Below are 19,034 nucleotides of genomic sequence, written 5' to 3' on the forward strand. Positions count from 1 at the left end.
CCTCTGTTTGTTTGAATGTGTACAGTCTCTTTGGGATGAAATGGTAGACGGGTTTTTGTGTGTGTGTGTGTGTGTGTGTGTGTGTGTGTGTGTGTGTGTCTGATTCTGTGTGTGTGGGTGTCTCTGTGCGTCTGTGAATTTCTCTATCTGCATGCAAGTATGAATGAATGGGCTCGATAAAGGATCTTTGGAGCTGTATCCAATAGTGAGCTGTCATCTCCTATCCCGGAGGCTGAATGCTGACTGGCAAGGACTAGACAGTGAAGTCATAACTTCACTGATAAGATTCTTCAGGAACCGCCATCAGACCCAGAAACCAGCGGGAAAGACAGCAGGGAGACCAAAATGGATGTGAATGGCAGGGAATGGAACCGAGTGGCAGTATCCGAACTGTTAGCTCCCATAGACGTTCACTAATTTCCCCCCATGATGTCATTCCTCTCTGATCCAGTTGTGTTTTTATCAAGCTCCATGCAAGAGCAGGCTAGGATGAACGTCGCTGCTATATGGTGGAGAGATGTGTGTGTGTGTGTGTGTGTGTGTATACAGTATTGACGTAAGAGACAGTCAATCAGTGACAGATGAGTTAGTGTCTCCTACTGATGCTCTAGCTACCTTTAGGAAATGTTCATATCAGTTCTCTCTTATTGAGAATACAATGGCGAATGATGCACTTCAGACAAAAATCAGAAAATTATCAGCTTTACCTTTAAAACCAGGGGTTGACCCCATTGTGAGGTCCGAACATTGACGCTGTACAACAAATTAAAATTGTCTATGGGAAACTGTATTTAAGTAGGCTGAATGGCTTTCTTTCTATGAGACTTGTGCAGCAAAATCTAGTTTGAAATTTCAAAAAAGGAATCAAATATTATTTATGTAATTTTAGTTAAATCACCATACTTTTTTTCAAGTGGCCTATTTGTATCAATCTTTCAGTAGGTTCAACCCAAAGCACATGGCCTTGCACATTAGGCCCTCCACTCCAATCCTAATAGTAGAGTATAACCTTTCACCTCACCCTAGACATTCTACATTAGATCCACTTCTCACACACACACAAACACACACAGTACTGGTGTCTAATGTGCTTCTTAAGTCCTGGTGAAGTGGGTGAGGTAGATTATTTTGCTTTTGTAATGAATAGAGCGGCCCGGGGAAGGACGTCAACCACTGCTGTCAATTATCACTGCTCTCTATGAGCCATGCTTGACGGAGAAGAATCGCAGCCGGCGCCTGGATCATTTTCTCACTCGCTCCGCCTTTCCTTCCTCGGTCTTTCTTCCATTCATTCTCTCCTTCAGCCGAGCCCCATTGTGCCTCAGTCTCTCAGCATTCCCTCCGCCTTTTCCTTTCAGGCATTCGCCGACTCCATTTAAATCTTGCTTATTCTTGGCCACACCTTTTTTTAGCTTCAGTGTCAGTATATATATTTTCATTCTGTCATTTTTGTTGCCCTTTAATTTTTCTCCCTCTCTCGTTTTTTTTTAGCCTCCTCTCCTCTCCTCTCCTCTCCTCTCCTCTCCTCTCCTCTCCTCTCCTCTCCTCTCCTCTCCTCTCCTCTCCCCTCCTCTCCTCTCCTCTCCTCTTCTCTCTCCTCTCCCTCTGTCATATCTTTCTCTCTGCAGAGGGTGTAGTGGGGTTGACAGGCAGTGAGCTCACAGTTGTAACCTCCCTGCCACCATGCCAGGCGAGGCGCCACTTGAGGGTTTGGCTGCAGATTGAATAGCTCCCTGAGATGTCATATCCAGACAGCCTCCCTGAATTACATTTCCTGGTCTTCCCTGCCTGGCTGACTGCCTGCCTCCACCAATCAAATAGCCCAAAGTTGCCATGTGGCTGCCCACTCCACTCTCTCTCTCTATTCCCCTGTCTTAGTTTTATTCTCTCTCTACCTCAACCCCCAGTTCCCCCCACTCCCTATCTCTGGGGTGTGTCCCTCGCCGAAATGTATTCCTTCACCATTCGTCCAATGCTCCAACCGCTGCGAGGCAGACCAGCAGATGGGCGATCTGATTGGCCGTCAGCCTGTGTTTATTTCTTTGTTGTCGGCACGTCAGTTGAGATAAAATTTGTTCTGCTGTATTTGTCATGTTTTCTCTGTGGGTTTCATAAGAAATGAGAAAAGTTTAGCTTATAGGACACGCGGTCGAACAGATTGGCCCATGGCTGTCAAAGGTGTCACCCCGCTGCATAATTTTTTTTTTTTCAACTTTCTTTTCGATTTTTGTTATTTCTGACCATCTGTCTCTGTTACACCCTTCACAGCCTACCTCAACCCTGTTAAGATTGTGAAATGTTATTAGAAGCCAATAATACATAATTTTTTGGATACAATGGCAGTATTAATTTGGGCAGCAAAATTGGATGATTACTTCTAACAATTCAGACATTATGTCGTTAATTAAAATTTTGCTTACAAAGAAAAAATGTAATGGCCGGATAATCTGTTGACCGATGATAAAAACAATACCGTTAAGGTACAGGTCAAAAGTTTGGACACACCTGATTGAATGCACTATGTTCTTCATTATCTTAAAGCCATTTTGATCTAAGGCTTATGCTTAAATGGTTGAAATGAGTTTTTTAGGCAAATATAAATAGTGAAAATCCTATGTATGAATTTCTTTCCAAAGCCTTTCTATCAAGGCAAAGGGCGGCTACTTTAAATAATCTAAAATATAAGATAGTTTTGAACTCTTTTTTGGTCACTGCATAATTCCATTTGTGTTATTTCATAGTTTTGATGTCTTTACTATTATTGTAAAATGTGAAAAATAGTAAAAATAAAATGCATTTGTTCAAACTTTTGACTGGTAGTGTATATATACACACCACAAACAATGCATGGATTATGAATTTATCATAATCTATGAACACTTGTGATACCAGTGAATATGCACTGATCCCCATATTCGGCAGAAATTTAGGTTAAAATATTGGCTAATCACGTCAGCACTCCCATATATCTGTTTGGCCCAGGCCGGTGAGTCTCCTCGTCGTTCCCTTGTTACTGTGTATGACCTGATCCGGCCAGAAGGTGGGTTATGTGAGCTGGAGGAGGAAAGGAGCCCAGTGAAGTCTTAATGTGAGGGAGTGAAAGAGAGCCTCAGCTCTGAGCTGTCCCTACATACATTGATTAATGAGGAACAGCTTCATGTGGAAAACAGAATGGATCGCTCAGACACACACATTCTGCGCACACACACACTTGCATGCAGGACACATGTGTGCACCTACACACAGGCTTGGACATACACACACACACACACACACATACACATGCGAACACTCGTGCTCAAGTGTAGACTCACACAGAGAGGCATCCAATTGCGCCCTCTAAAAGTGGATAGATTTTGGCTTTCTACACTTACAAACAGGTGGTGGATTGGACACACACGCACACACACACACACTCACACACGCACGCACGCACACATGCACGCACGCACGCACACACACACACACACACACACACACTCACACACACAGACACATACACACCTCAGGTGGCGAGAGTGAGCTCCCATGCTGTGTGGATTTGTACCAAAGCCGAGACATAAAACTGAACTGGCAGACTGAGAGCCAGACTATTCCAACCCTCCAGTCTGCTGCTTTGGGTAGAGAGAGTGTGTGTGTGGGTGTGTGTGTTGGTGTGTGTACAAGGTTATTTAAGTGTGCAAGTGAATATAATTACGTGCACAAGGAAGTGCTTTTGTGTGTGTGTATGCTTGCATACATGTGTGTGTGTCTTTGTGCACAAAGCTTCTTTTTTAATTCAGATTTTTGCTTCTGTTGTTCAGATCAGCCCTCCAGCTTTTGGCAGAGCCCTTTCTCTGTCCGTCCTTGAATGTAAGCTGGATACTGGCGGGTGGTGAAAAGTTGTTGGAGCACAGACTGCATTATTGAGGGCTGAAATATGTTGGTCTTTATATGGGTGCATTATCGCCCCGCACAATTAGGCCTGTCTGAATTTACTCCGGATGACATCACCTCGCATGACGCTGGCGATGCACGAGGCACGCTCATGTTGTTCCAGGGGTAATGAGGTAAAGGGAGACGCTTGCGCGTGCACATACACACCTGTATTTAGACACACACACTCACACACACATACACATATGGATTGACACAGTAGACTGAAACACACAGGCGCACACTTGCACACCCACATACATAAGCGTACACACTTAATGTACGCACACTCCACGTGTCACAATATACTGATACCCACGCAGACGTGCACACACACACACATGCATGTCAGTTGGATTCTCATTATGGTTGTTTATGACGGTTGAAATTAGCATTCTCTATGGTTTTGTCTCTTATGGGAGGGGATGACACAGACTGTAAATCTACTTGATCTACGCGCCATGCTGTATTACACACCCTTTTACTGTGGCATCGTTTTGCAGTGGTAGTGATACCGTATATATACACACACACTCGCTCACACACACACACACACACACGCAAGCTCACACACAGTTGGTGTACAAATCCCAGCCACATAGCTCCCTGTGTTGCCTGTCTCCGGCCCATGCTGAGTGTGTAATGAGCGGAGCTTGACTAAGATTAAGGCAGATATCGTATGGAGTTGGAGGCTTGGTTTCACTGTGAGCCTCTGTGTTGTGGCAGGACGCACTCCAGTGGTTCTGCTGGCTGGCTGAGTGACCAGCAGGATCCCTACAGTTAGTCTCCTGTCATTTGTCGTCACATTTTACCCTACACTGCTAATGTGTTTTGAGGCAAACACATGCCACTCACTGGGGGGGGGGGCATTTTTTTCTTACAAAAATGTGGTTACTGTAATAAACTGTATAGAGAGGCGCTGGGATGACGAAAGAGAGAGGGAAATGAAAGGACGGGATGATCGGATAAGGAAGACAAAAGCATAAGATGAGAGAAAAAAAAAGAGAGAGAGAGAGAGAGGGAGTGAGGGAGAGGAAGAGAGAGAGAGAGAGAGAATCCAAGGACTATTATCATCTGGAATCTATAGAGAATGGATGGCCGGTATGAGAGGCTATAATCACATCCATCACCAACACTGTCTATTAAACTCTGTTCTTTCCCTCTCTTTCTCTTCCTCCCTCCATCTATCCACCCATCCCTCTAACCGCCGTCCCTGGTCTATTCGCCATCTCACTAAATAGAAGATCTTTGTAAGGATGATGACTGCAATATCGATAGCAGTGTAAAGGAAAGAACAAAAGCAATACATCTGGTTCCCTAACCACTTGGACTCCGTTATTATCACCTCCTCATGTTTTCAGGCGAATGCGTTGCTCATTGACATTCACACCTTTACATAGACAAAGCTGGACACAGAAAAAAAGAGAGAAGTGAAAGAGAGAGCGATGAACTTGGCCAAGTGCTCTCTACTCTCTTTAAAGCAGAGGAGATAGTGTTTGAAAACGTCTTTAAGTCATTTAACTTAAAGCACCTACACTCCCCCCTCCATTCTCCTCTGTCCTCCATTGGCCTAAGCCCTGTCTGCTTAGCCAGTGATAAGCCACTGGAGCGTCGCCTAGTTTAGACTGCTTCAACAAATTCACTTTGCTATCAAGCTAATAGGATTCTGTTTTTTCACTCCATGCTAAAGATGGCATCTTTGGACATGAGGAGAAAGGGATGGGGTTTAGTGATGAAGGGGCGTTGTGAAGTAGAGAAGACAGCCACTTGAAGTGGGATAAACCACACTCTTTCTCCCTCTTCCTTTCCCCTGCTCGTTCTCCCTTCATCCCCCTTCTTCTCATCCTTCCCCTGCAGCCTCTTCCCTCTCCTATAGCATAAAAATCTCATCCCTCTTTCTTGGCACGGGATCAAACGGTGTGCTCCTTTGGGAAATTCATTTAGGATTTTGGCACATTGGCTTTTTCGAAGGAGCGCTTGGGCCAATGAGCTGGCGAGCCAGGCGACATCTGTTTTCGTGAATACCTAATGGCTCCGTGTCACCGGAGTCAAACGCTTGCTCTGAGAGGCGCTCCCACTGTTATTACCATCATGCTTATTTAGCCACCAGTTTCTCATTAGGACCCCTCTCTCTTTTTTTCTGCTTTCCCCACAGCGGGAACAATTGGATTAGCAGCTAGGTTATATAGGCTATGCTCCCCCCTCCTTTTCCAGGTCTCTATTTTGTACGTATGGGTTTTATTTGCAGTGTGTGTTTTATTGGTAATGCCTTGCGAGGTGTGATGCTGTAATATTATGATAACACCACCAAGGGAATAGGACAGCATTTAGTGCTGTAAATCAAACGAGAGTATACAGTGATGATATCCAGTAGGTGGAGGTGATGTTGGCTAGCAAAAGACATTGGCTCGGACTATTAGCATTAATCATGGTCGCTGTAGCAGCACTATATACTGTTTGGTTCCATTTTACAGAAATGCTCAATCCATCTTTCCGTTTTCTGTAATAATGGCTTCTCAGAAGTTGCCTGTTTACTGAATTCTTAAAGCTCTCTATTTTTGGTTGCTGATAAAGCAAAACAGTGTAATAACACTACTCTTGCAGGTGTTGCTATGGAGACAGTGACCCTAACTGTAAACAGGCAGGGGTCATAGCCACCTGCCTGTTTTTTTTTTTGTATTTTGTATACTTTATTATCCCCTTGGGGAAATTCGTCCTCTGCATTTGACCCATCCTATACACACACTAGGAGCAGTGGGCAGCCGCAGTACAGCGCCTGGGGACCAACTCCAGTTCTTTTGCCAGTGCCTTGGTCAGGGGCACTGACAGGAGTATTAACCCTAACATACATGTCTTTGTGTAGGGTGTAGACACCTGGTCAGAGGTCAAGAGTCAAGAGTCATTGGTGTTAGAGTGAGGATCAGCTCCAGGTCCAGTCAATCTTTACAGATGGAAGAAAATTTTGATTGAGGTTGGAAGAAAAACCCTCAAAGACAGACAAAGACTTCAAATTCAGGCCTCTAAGCTACACACATTTTCAAGTTGACTCACTGGCGCAGTGCCGTGACCTCATTCTGGTATTATTTGGAGCTCTGTTTTCCTGGAACAACGTTTTCCAACATAAGTGCTGTGTGTGTGTGTGTGTGTGTATGTGTGGTATTGATGATGGTTGGAGTAGACATGTTGAACTAGTTTCATGGAAGACCTAACGTCTCGTAAAATGATGAGACAGAGTGTGACGCTGTGATCTGGCATAGTTGTGGTCGTACTGAGGTTGTCTCTCGCTCTATCCTTTCTCGTCTAATGCACCCTCTTTCCTATCAAACCCCTTCTCTTTCCTCTTCCCCTTTTTTCGTGTTCTCTCAGCCCCTTTCTCTCTCTCTCTCCCTTTCTGTGCCTTCTGTCAACGTGTTTTTCTGTGAAATACACTGTTAGCCAAGGGCTGTCCTAATGTAGCCTACTCATGTCAGAAGTAGTCATCATTTCACTCTCAGTGGAAAACGTAAAACATTGTACCTTTTGAGAAAAAGGTACAGCCCCAGTGACAGAAAGTACAACATTCTGGTTCTTTTTTTTCCAAGTGAGTGCAAAGGAAAATAAAGGAAAATGGCGAAGAGTGGAAAAAGGGGATGAAGCTGCGCAGGAAAGCACACGTTTTCAGCATTCGATCAGTGACTCTTTCCAGTTCTACATCTACTGCCTCTGCTCTCCCTGAGTCCTTTTGATCAGCGTGAGTCCATTGATCAGGAGCGCAGTCCTGGTGTGTGTGCTGGTGAACCAGTGATTTTAATGAAGCCGAATCCATCTGTCTGGGCTGCAGTGGTAGCGAGGGCCTGTAGCACACAGAACCCATCAGCTCATTCGTTCTCAACGGGTGCCGACGTACAAGGCAAATTCAGTGTAATTAAAGCCAGCCTGTGTAATTGAAGTATCCCCCACTTTATCATAGTACCAGGGAAATTACACCCTGCAATATGACTTGTTGGGCCATCCTACAGAATTTGTTGTGGTATATTTCGATCGCCCTCCCTCCTTCCCTCCCTCCCCCCTTCTCCCTTCCTCTTCATATCCATTAGTCTAATGAACACCCTCCAATTTCCTGCCACCGAGACGAACATGCACAGTATTGTTCTCTGCTCTAATGTGTGTGTGTGTGTGTGTGTGTGTGTGTTTGAGCTTGTGCATGTGTGTACTGTATTTGGGCGTGTGTTTGACAGAGAAAGCGAGCAAGAGAGAATGCGCTGGTAAGCTCTCATTAAAATAGATGGTGGTAATCAAAGTGTGGAGCAATTAGCCACGGATGAGTGGGCGGAGGGTGTGCACTGTGTGTTACTGTGTGCTACTGTGTCAGGCCTATTGGTAAACATCGTGATAGTTCACCTCTCCCTGCATGTGGACACAGAGCAGAAGAGTTACGATATTCAGCCCTGAGGGGCATGCTCTCCACAATTTATCACAGTCAGACCGGCTGCTTTCTTTACTGCCTGAACCACGATTCTGTTATTAGCTGATAGTTATTGGTTATATTATCTGGTCTGGAGAAATGACATTTAATCATAGTGATCCCCTATAGTACAGTTTTAGGCAAGACCTCAGAAAAATAGTGATGTTTTTTATTTTTCCTCCCACAGTGAAACCGATGTGGAAGGCCTTATTTTCAAAATGTTTTTTCTTAGGACAGCAATATTCACTCTGTTTTTTAGTCTACAAACCTTATAGTCTACATTTTTTCCCCAGTCCATATGACGTGTCATTAGAGTGACTTGTAAAAGGCTAATGGCAATGCTATAGCATACACAGCAAAGAGCTTCAAACAAAATTAGAATTGGTCAGGACAAATTTTCAGCTTCTGTATTTTAATCTCTCTGAAATTTTACAATGTGTCACATTATGGACTTTTAAAAATCCCGGCTTAGTTGAATACTTAGGGGTTTTTTTTGCTTGGAAAACGATTTGAAAAGTGTTTGTGTCCTGCAACATACGTCAACAGTAGCTCAGACTAGTTCAGATAGTGGACGCCCTAATCAAATGTATATATATAGCTTCACAGTTTAGGAGTTATACACAGAATTATTATCTTGGCCCGCCTGACTGCAACTTTCAGACACAAGAGAGGCAGAAAGAAAGCAGACATATAAAACTCTGTGGTGCTTTATTCCCTACAGTGACCATCTATCATGGGCAACCATCTCTAGACTAACTGTCCGTCTCACATGGGCAGATCCACTAAGTTTTTTTTTTTGCACACACACACACAGACACACACACACACACACACACGGACATGGACACACACACACACACTGCTGTGTCAACTCAGGCCAGAGGCTGTAAGTCTTATCACCATCTGCCACGGGGCAGTGCTCATCTTCTCCTGAGTTATGTTGTTGTGTTATGGCTGCAGCGGGCTGACAGCGGAGGCGGATAGGGGCATGGCGTCGCTTCACAGAACCCCACTGTTCATTTACAGACGAGTATCTGGCCTGCATGTCCTCCGGGAAACGGCTTACACGGGACCGGAGAGGGTTTGGGGAGAGAGAACCCGAGAGGGAGAGTGAAGAGTTATCAGAGATCCATGTTGTGCGAGCGACGTCAAGCCAGTTTGGTTTCCGCTGGCAACCGAGAAGCTGCCTCAGAATGCTGTTTTTGCATGTGCATCACGAAGGCCTGTCAGCGTTGGCAAGGCAACGGGCTGTCCATTTGGATGAGCTTCAAGTGAATAACTGCCACTTAACCTCGCAAAGTGCTTTGTTGGCTTTTCCCTCTGTTTTTTGATGGACAAATTGACTGTTTTGTGACTGACACTCGTTTTTGTAAATGGTGAAGTTGTTTTCTGATATTGTACTTAATAAAGCCACGAGTTTACAGGTCCATTTATATCCATAAGTTCTTGTTTATTATTAAGGTATACCACCAGAGCTGTTAAATGACCATTGGCTCACAACAGGACTCTTGCTGTTTCCCCAAATTGGAGCTGTTGCAACTCAGTGGAATGCTAGAGGGATTTTACCCTGCAATCACTGTGTGCTTCCAGCAGGAGAGCTCAACCTTCACTGAGGATGAGATGAGACAGCGGCACTCATACGGGTTCTCAGTGGTTCTGCTTTCCGTTAGCCTCTTCTTTCCCAGACAAACAAAAAGTGCAGGTTGGACAGGAAAGCTGAGGATGATGGGCATTTATGGCTCCAGTTATGACCCCATCGGCACATTTTTGAGCGGGCCGATGACAAGCCGCTGGAATGGCCTGCCGTTTAGCAGAGCCGTTTGAAAACATGATTAACGGTGGTGGAACACAATAGGAATGTGATTCTCATTTGAGCGGTGGGTACTGCAGGCTAGCCTGGGAAATCATCCAGGCCCTAATTGCTGCAGCAGACCCTGTTTCAGACGGCTGGAAGGTACACATATACACACATGCACACGCATGCACACACACATATGCAGACACACACCCACTATCCAGATAGGGATAGATACTGTATGTTGTAGCCATGGCCAATGGATCAGTAATATTTTATTATAACATGTTCTAACGTAAAAAGAGATATATGAATTTCAGCTCTCCCTGTGAAGGCTTCATTTATGGAGCCAGTGAATGGAGACTTTTTTTTTTTTTTTTATTCTCTCTTGAGTTTCTCAGAGGTCTTTTTTTAGTTTATCTGATTTTCTCTGTGGTTGGTCTGGTTGTTTTTCTTAATAACATCTTTATTAAGGGAGAATACCAGTGTCATTTTGAGTTATAGCCCATTTACTACTGTCTACACCTTGTTTACATTTCCCCCAATCTTTTTGCAATGCATGCTGGATGTAATTAGTTTTTTTTTTTTTTTTTTTTTTTTTTCATAGCATTCATTTTCTTCTCGTTTTTAATACATATTTTCCTCGTTTACGATGAACTGCTGTCCCAGCTAACAAAGACCCCCTAAATAAAAAGACATGGATGTGAAAATAAGGTTTTCTAACGCGGCACATTCTTGTGGGATTATTTCCTGGCGGACACTTCCATTTCTTCCTGTGGGTGTCAGGTGATTGACAGTAAACAGAGCGTAACGTAATGCACGCATTGATATGAAAACACTCATCATGGGCAAAATGAAATGACGATTAAACAGAAACTTTGACAAAACCAAATTAAGGCTTCATGTTTACTGTGATTGATTATCTAGCTAAGGCAATTTTCAAGTCCGTGGAAGTTGTTTTTCATATTGTACAAGAATGATTGGCAGCAAATGACTTCTTCTGAAGGGACGAAAATGAGCACCAATACTGAACGAGCTGAACTGATGTTTGTTTGAAGGCACAATTTTAATTATACCTCATACCTTTCATTAGCACAACAGAAAAGTACTCCACAGCCACATGTATTGTCAGGGGTTTAGAGATTTTCTAAAGCAATGAACATAACTCTTTTCACTGTCTTTCGATAAAACCTGCATCACTCCATTTGAAAATTGTTGCCTTTCCTCAGTATGGAGAATAGTTGCTTATCGAAGGGCTCCTTTGGGGTATTGGATATTTTTATATCCATTTATATTAGCCCAATGAAAAGAAAGTCTTAAAGTTTTTTTTTTTTGTCTAGAGAATTCCAGAAACTCACTGTTGCACGTCGCCTGTGGAAGCTGAACCTCCGCTCCTCTCGGCTCGTGTATGGATTTACGGGCAGTATAAAGAAAATTTACAGCAAGAATCATTTTGCAAGAGCGTTTTCCTCATAAGTATAAACCCCTCTCTTCCCCTGCTCTCCTCCTCTCCGCTGCTCCGCCCCTCCATTTCATTAAGTCTAAAGACAGCCGTGGAACCCTGAAGCCTCGTCTGTCACCACCGCTGCCTCCTCCTCCTCCTTTTATGTTTTCAACCTCTCCCTAGACCTTCAACCGCTTTTCTTTATACATTTCATGCTTACTTTCTTTCTTTTTCGCCCTCTTCTCTCGAAAATCATCCATTTCTATTTCCCTGCTCCTTTTGTGTGGCTAGACAGCCGTGTAATTGCGGGCCGTGTGAGGGGGGGGGGTGGGATGAGACGAGTCCTTATGTTGGTCGGCACCGCGCTACTGTACCTACCTACAGCCATTCTCTCAGCACCGTCTTTGTTCCTGCTCCATTGTGATTGGCTAGCTAAAGAGAAGCGCTACACATGTCTTTTGGCTGGATGACTGTCTGCAGTCTTTGTGATAAATGTGGACCTCTGTTTCTCTCAAGTATTGTTACTATTCTTCCTCTTGCTGCCTGTCTGCTTGGATACCTCTGGCTGTGCTGCAAAAAAGAAGATTAGCTCCACTGCTGAGAAACGCACACACGCACTCAGACAGACAGAGGCAGGCACGCAAGCACAAACAACACACACTAAGATGCACACGCACACGCACACACACACACACACACACACACACACACACACACACACACACACACAACACACACACACAAGGTTCTCTCTCCCTCTCTCCTTGTCCTACATCTCTTTGTTGAGCCTTGCTGTAGAGCTGCTGCCATGTATATAGCCAGTAAAATCCATGACTAGACATGTTTCCATTAGGAGGCTGGACTTGTATGTTTGGAAGTCCCCCCATGTTCCACTGCTGCAGTTCCCACAGACAGGGGATTTACTAGGGATCCCTTTTTATGACAGAAATTTACAAGTTTTCACATCAGTGGTGACGTGTTGGACCAATGCGAAATAGTCGTTGATGCATTGTGGTAAGGAACAAGATGTTTAAGGACAAAGATTATGTGATGATGAATTTATAACTGGATCACTTTCAGTGGATGGATGCAGCAGATGTAATACTAAAATCAGTATAGTTTTAATTAATTTTTCACGTTTACTTATTTTTTTATTAACCAGATGCCAGTCAAAAAGGACTGAATAAATAGAGAACTATAGAAATTATTCAGTTGACGTAAATTGTATAAATTACTAATTACCATTAGTATTTAATGGAAACTGTAATATATGAGCATCAGAAAAAGGCTCCTATAGCAGAGATATTGAGTTTGATCAGACAGTGAGCTGGGATCAAGGACTGATCACTGGGCTTTGTCGAGGCTTGACCTCTGGTGGTGCAACACACACACACATACACACACACACACACACTAAACACACACTAAACACAATCAAAGGCCAGTGGTCCTGTGAGGGGAGCTACAAGTATAGAGCTCTGATAAAAGCACTATTTTGTTGGTTGATGACTGTCCCAGTCTGAGGTAATCCTCTGTATTTTTCCTTTCTTTGTGTTTTCACACGCTGGCCAAGGCTATCAAAGTGGCCATATACAGTAGACATACAGAGAGTCATTTTCGAGAAGTGCTTTGATAGCTGTCAGTACACTGATTGGCCAAGGAGTTGGTGACTCACTAGAGAGTTTCACACTGTAAAGATGAAGGTGAGGCTGAACTTGTTACCTTGGCCTTGACTTGAAAGTGTATTCTCTGGTTTTTAATACTTGTTGTCAGACATTTTTGATTTACTGAACTACTGCTGATATGCATTCATTCTCTTCTACCATTTCCCTTATTTTGTAGAAAAACATTCCTAGTTCAAAAGATTGACTGTAGCTCCTCACAGTTATAAAGAAACCTACTTTGTATTGATGCTCCTCAATGTGAATAACAAATAAGCTGGGCTTTTCAAAAGCAGCATGATTTGCATCTTTTTCAGAGACCAGTTTTCTTTGACTGCCAAAGCCATCTACTGTACAGAGATTTACACAAATGAAATCAGCAAGGCCTCAGTAGTTTAAAAACGGATAGAATATCCAATGAGCTAATATTGCTGGCTAATGGTACTAACTATACAAGCAGATGTTTAGCAAATATGGTTTATTAGCTAATTTTAACTCCAGGAAATAGAAATGGAATTACTCGATTACTCGAGTTTTGGTCCCCTCAATAAATGCATTCCACTTTAATCTACAAGATTGTCTTTGTCATATTGTTGGGTCTCATTTAAATGTAAAGTCTCTGGAAAATGCTTCATTAATTAGCAAGATAAATTAGCTGTTATGTCGCTCCCATGGTTTCAAAGTAACATGATTGAGTTTCATTCCTAAAAACTCCAAGAGAAAAACAATTAAGTATAAACAACACAAATAAATAATGTTTTTCTCATGATAATATGAAAATATATAGCTCCACCTGCCTATTTAAGGTGTTTGGGAGAGATTAATACATTATTAATTCATTTTGGGAATACTCCACATAATGTTAACTAAACAAAGCGTCCATCCATTTCAGCCAGAAAACATTTTATATCAGTAAAGACCAACTCTTTTTTTTTTTTTTTTTTATAAAATTCAGACCCTACTCCTTAATTAATACTAACTGTTACAGTTGAACCAAGGCTAGACTGTTCGGCAGACAGCATCAGTTGGCTGGCCATAGCAAAAATTTAAAGATGGTTTAGGACTAAGCAAGATCCTCAAGGTGCAGTGCTCAGGGTGCTAAAGTTCATCATTCAGTAATTTTATATAGACAGCGATTCCATGTGTGTACGATTTTGCGTGTGTGAGAAAGCGAAATTCCCTGAAATACTGGGTGCGCCGAGGACCAAAGTTTGATTTTGTTTGTGTGTGACTGTAAGAATGAGATGGAAAGAGGAGTGACAGGTTTACTGTTTACCTCTAGCTGTTTGTGCTGACAGCACGGTGACAGCAAGCCAAACACACACTGACCCTCGATGAGGCTCGCTCCCTTGTTCCTCTCTCCTGCCTGCCGGTTACAATAATCGCTTAAACATGCAGTGCCGTAGTTGTCATGGAAACAGTTTTATTGCCATTTTATTGGAAAAAGTGGCCTTGAGCTGTATATTGGCGAGCTACATAACTATAACAAAACGCCTTCGCTGGACTGTTTTATGCATCAATAACATCCTGAAGACCTTCCTCATTCCTTCCTTCCCTCTTCATCAGGGCACCAGAGACAACATCCTCGTTATCTGTCTCCCTTATCCTCCCATCATCATCATCATCATCTACTCCCCATCTTCTTCCACTCCATCCTCTTGCTCATTTTTCTGTCATTGCTTCTCATCTTCCTCATTATCCTCTCCCTCAACTTACCCTTCCTTGTTATCACCCTGTACTGCCTGCTTCCTCCCCTCCTCCCCTCATCCCTTGTCTCCACTCCTCTTCCTTTTTCTCCTCCACCCCATCTTCTCACACTTTATCATAATTTTCCTCTTTCTACCTCTTCCTCTTCTCCCCAGTGTTTTTTGTCTTCCTCGTCCTCATCATCCTCCTCTACCATCACTGACATCAGCAGCAGCTACATCCTCCTCTCCTCATCCTCCACCCATTTTCTCCTACCACCTCATCTTCTCCATCTCCATCCCTCTGTTCCTCACCATCCTCTGTATCCTTCTTTCTCCTCTTCATCCTTCTCCTCTGTCTCCTTATGCTCCACCTCATCCTCCATCCTTCCTCTCTTTCACCATCCACCCCTCCCGTTTCCAGCAGCAGCAGCAGCTTCTCCAGCTCGACCAGATTGCCACACCGCGGACTTGCTCTCTGCTCTGCATCCTAATGTTCCCTTCCTGTCGTGCGCTCCTGTAGCATCCCCCCTCGCTCTAAACGCTCAGTATGTGCAGCATGTCCAACCGGGCCTTTTTGTCACAGGCGCTCTACATTATTGAAAGCGAGCAGATCACTAATTCATGTCAGCTGAGCCGTGCGGGGCGGAGGTGCGGGTGCTTGTTGCTTCTCGATACGCGCGGGGGGGGGGGGGGGGGGGGGGGGGGGGGGGGGGGGCCTTTCATGTGGCACGAACCATGCCTTACCCATCACATCCCTCACCTCTGCTCTGTCCCCCCTCGTCTCCTCCGCTCTGTCCTCACTCCTCTCCTATCCTCTCTTTTCACTTCACTCATCCCCTCTTCTTTTTTCTCCCTGTTCTTCTTAGCTCCATCGATCACCCATGATGTGGCCCCCTCTCTCTGTTACACCCTAGCTACTGTATAGCCATTCCCACTCCCTCTGTTTCTTCCTGTACTCGCTCTCCCTCTCCCCTCCCTCCCTCGTTCCTCGATGTTGATTCTAATTGCTTTTGCTCCGACCCTGGGGACCTGGGCACAGTGTAACAAGCTCCCAGAGGATGCATCCCGCCTCGGCCTTCATCGCTGCATCCCTGCATCGCTCCATCCTTTTTATCTGTTTTTCTCGCGGACTCTTCCCAGCGCATTCATTCGTTAGCAGCACTAATGCTGTAGCCCCGAGACACACAGCGGGATATTCTGATCCTGCCGGTTTAACCGAATCTAATCTCAGGCTGCCCACTGGACACGGTTGCGTCAGAAATGACCAGCCGCAACAGGTCTCTCTCTTCTTCTTAGAGTTGACCTTAACCCACTTATTTTTACTTTTTAGAGTAGGCCAGAGAGAGAGAGAGAGGGAAGGAGTAATTTTAATGATTTGGAATGATTTTTTTTGTATGAGGGATGCAGAGCAAGTGCTGTGTGGAAGAAGAGATGGAGGGCAGGATGGAGGGGGAGGCAGGCAGAAAGAGGGGAATATGCATGGAGAGATGGCGAGAGAGAATTGAAAAGTAGGGGAAAGGAGAGACAGATAGTGCTGAGAGGCCTGCAGGACCACAGCGACCAAAATGCAATAGAAAAGGTGAAATATGAGGATGCGGCCCAGTGAACTAAAGCAGATGGGCTAGTGCGAATTTTAACGGCTTTGGCTTCACTCAGCGCTGGAATAAGGATTGGAATTTAGAAACATGACACACATTTTAACTTTCTCTCTCCGGCATTTTTTTTTCCTCCTCTGATCCTACGGTGTGACATGTCACACATCGAGTGACATCCGTAAATATTCTTATTCTTGTGCGTGCGCGTGTGTGTGTATGTGTACATGTGGGTGTGCATGGATGCGTGTGTGTTACCTTGAACGAATCCTGGAGAAATGCATGGGGATAAAACAAACATGAGCCTACACAACCTGATTTGTTCCAAGGCGTGAGGAAATTTCACTGTATTGAATTCCCTGTAGATCTACATTCTATTTTCACTACATTGTGAGGATGTGGCGTAAACAACATGAAAAAGAAAAACCCCAAATTCTCCGAAGAAGTCCTCACACATCATGCACACCCTATGTTGATATAAGTCAGAGATATGAACAATGCATTTCAGAATAAAGCTTTGTTGTCAATCATATTGTCTGAAAGTGCAGAAGCGCGCTGCACATTCTTAGATAGCACAAGAACAAACACCGCAATCTTGTTCCCGTCTTCACTTGACATAAGTAAAGCTCAACGATAGAAGACAGCTAAACATCACAGGGTTTTTTTTATCCGCTTTTAATACACGTGAGAGCCGTGTGTGTGTGTGTGTGTGTGTGTGTGTGTATTTGTGTGTGTGTCTCATACAATATTCATAATAGAACACCAGCATTAAGATCAAAAAATTTTTCCTGAAGGTTAATAGGTCAAATGCGTTGATCAAAATCTAGTTGTTGCACACACTCCACTCATTAGAGGCATTTAAAGGGAATCATTTGATACAGATACTCTGATCTCCCCCCTGGCCCTCCCTTGTGTATACACACTCTACACACACTCTCTCTCTCTCTTTCTCTCTCTCTCTCTCTCTCTCTCTCTCTCTCTGGGCCTGTGGGCCCAAGCGCTGGGCTGAATGCAGATTGTCCTCTTTGAAGTAAGCAAGCTTACTATATGCACACACACACACACGCACACACACTCTCTCCCGCTGCGTTAGTGCAGGCTTCTTTAATCAGATCAGGTGTTTAATTATTAATGTGTGTAAGCGTTAAGAGAAGTAGAGGCAGAATATCTGAACAGTTATGACCCTGCAGCTGTACTGTTTAACCTTTACTGGGGAATAGTCCCGCATGCGTTAGTGTGTGTGTTTGAGAGAGAGAGAGAGAGAGAGAGAGAGAGAGAGAGAGAGTGAGTGTGAGTGTGAGTGACTGTGTGTGTGTGTGTGTGTGTGTGTGTGTGTGTGCATTCATATAAGTGTTTTTGAGATGGGTCAAAATTGCCTTTAACCAAACAGTGAAATGCATTATACACAAAGGCCTCAGGTAACACTTTAAACATCTGCTCTCTCTCTCTCTCTCTCTCTCTCTCTCTCTCTCTCTCTATCTCTCTCTCTTGCACTCTCTCTCTCTCTCTCTCTCTCCATCTCTCTCTCTTGCGCTCTCTCTCTCTCTCTCTGCAGGTGTGTGGAGATCATTGCCAAGGAGGGAAGAAGTCTAAAGGAGCTCTATCTGGTGTCTTGTAAAATCACAGATCACGGTATGGTACTTTCAATCACTGTTCCTTTGTTACAGTCAGCCTCCAACATTAATTTCCCTGGTAACCCACAGTTACTACCATTACTCAGAAGTCATTTCATGTTATGGCTCCCCTTTATTGAGATTTCCAAACAGTAAAAATATTATTGAAAAGTTTGACACAGAACAAAATAATGGTAGCTGGGTCTAATCAGTGTAGTTCATATGCTCGTAGTTAGAAAGTCTAACTTTTGGGTGGAAAATTTCAAAATTGAAGCAAGTGAGTGGCATCTCTATGGCTACTGGAAGAAGACGGTTGTGCTGGTTGACTGTTTGTGAATTCATATATGTTTGAAAAAGTGAAAACTCTACTGAAGTGAATTATTGTCACCTCAGTGGAAATATTGTTTTAGATGTATGTGATGGCAGCTAGTGCAAGGGTTGTGTTTCTTTATGTGTTGGGTTGTATTTGTGAATTGGATGTATTTGTATCGCCTGACAGTAGACATACATGGCATTTCTCCCCCAGTGTACAGGCAGGCAGCCTTTATTTCCCTCTAGTGTCGTCTCCCTTTGAACTTGTTTACTCTGCCTTGCTCCTCTGCTTCATTTCATTCTGCCGTATCCTTTGCCGTATATTCGAGTCATGTATAAGCTACAGTACAATACACAGTTGGTGTACCTTTTGCACTGAAGCATCGGGAATGCTATGCTGACTATACAGTAAAATGCTGCAGACACAGTTACGTGCATGAATTATGTGAATCTGTTTGTGTGTAAGCCTGTGTGCCTGTTTGTGTGTTTGAATTTCATTTGTGTGTGTGTGTTTGTGTGTGTGTGTGTAGATGCACAAAAACCCCTTTATCTTATTTCTTTGCACTGTTT

The 19,034-nt window shown here is 43.8% G+C and overlaps 1 protein-coding gene across 1 annotated transcript in view; it reads left to right on the forward strand.

Annotated features, from left to right (window-relative positions):
• The window catches only part of fbxl17 (F-box and leucine-rich repeat protein 17), a gene marked incomplete at its 3' end in the record, with an annotated part of 145,591 nt that extends 127,415 nt beyond the window's left edge, over nt 1–18,176 (forward strand). Inside the window, exon 9 of the mRNA XM_071538508.1 lies at nt 18,095–18,176. Within this exon, the coding sequence (XP_071394609.1) occupies nt 18,095–18,176 (82 nt within the window). The remainder of the gene's footprint in view (nt 1–18,094) is intronic.
• Nucleotides 18,177–19,034: the final 858 nt, after the last annotated feature.

The sequence above is a fragment of the Centroberyx affinis genome, unplaced genomic scaffold, assembly GCF_046629955.1.
Source record: "Centroberyx affinis isolate AG114_WGS23_722 - 3 ecotype Tasmania unplaced genomic scaffold, CSIRO-AGI_Caff_v1 ptg003282l_1, whole genome shotgun sequence".
In the NCBI taxonomy this organism is placed as follows: Eukaryota; Metazoa; Chordata; class Actinopteri; order Beryciformes; family Berycidae; genus Centroberyx; species Centroberyx affinis.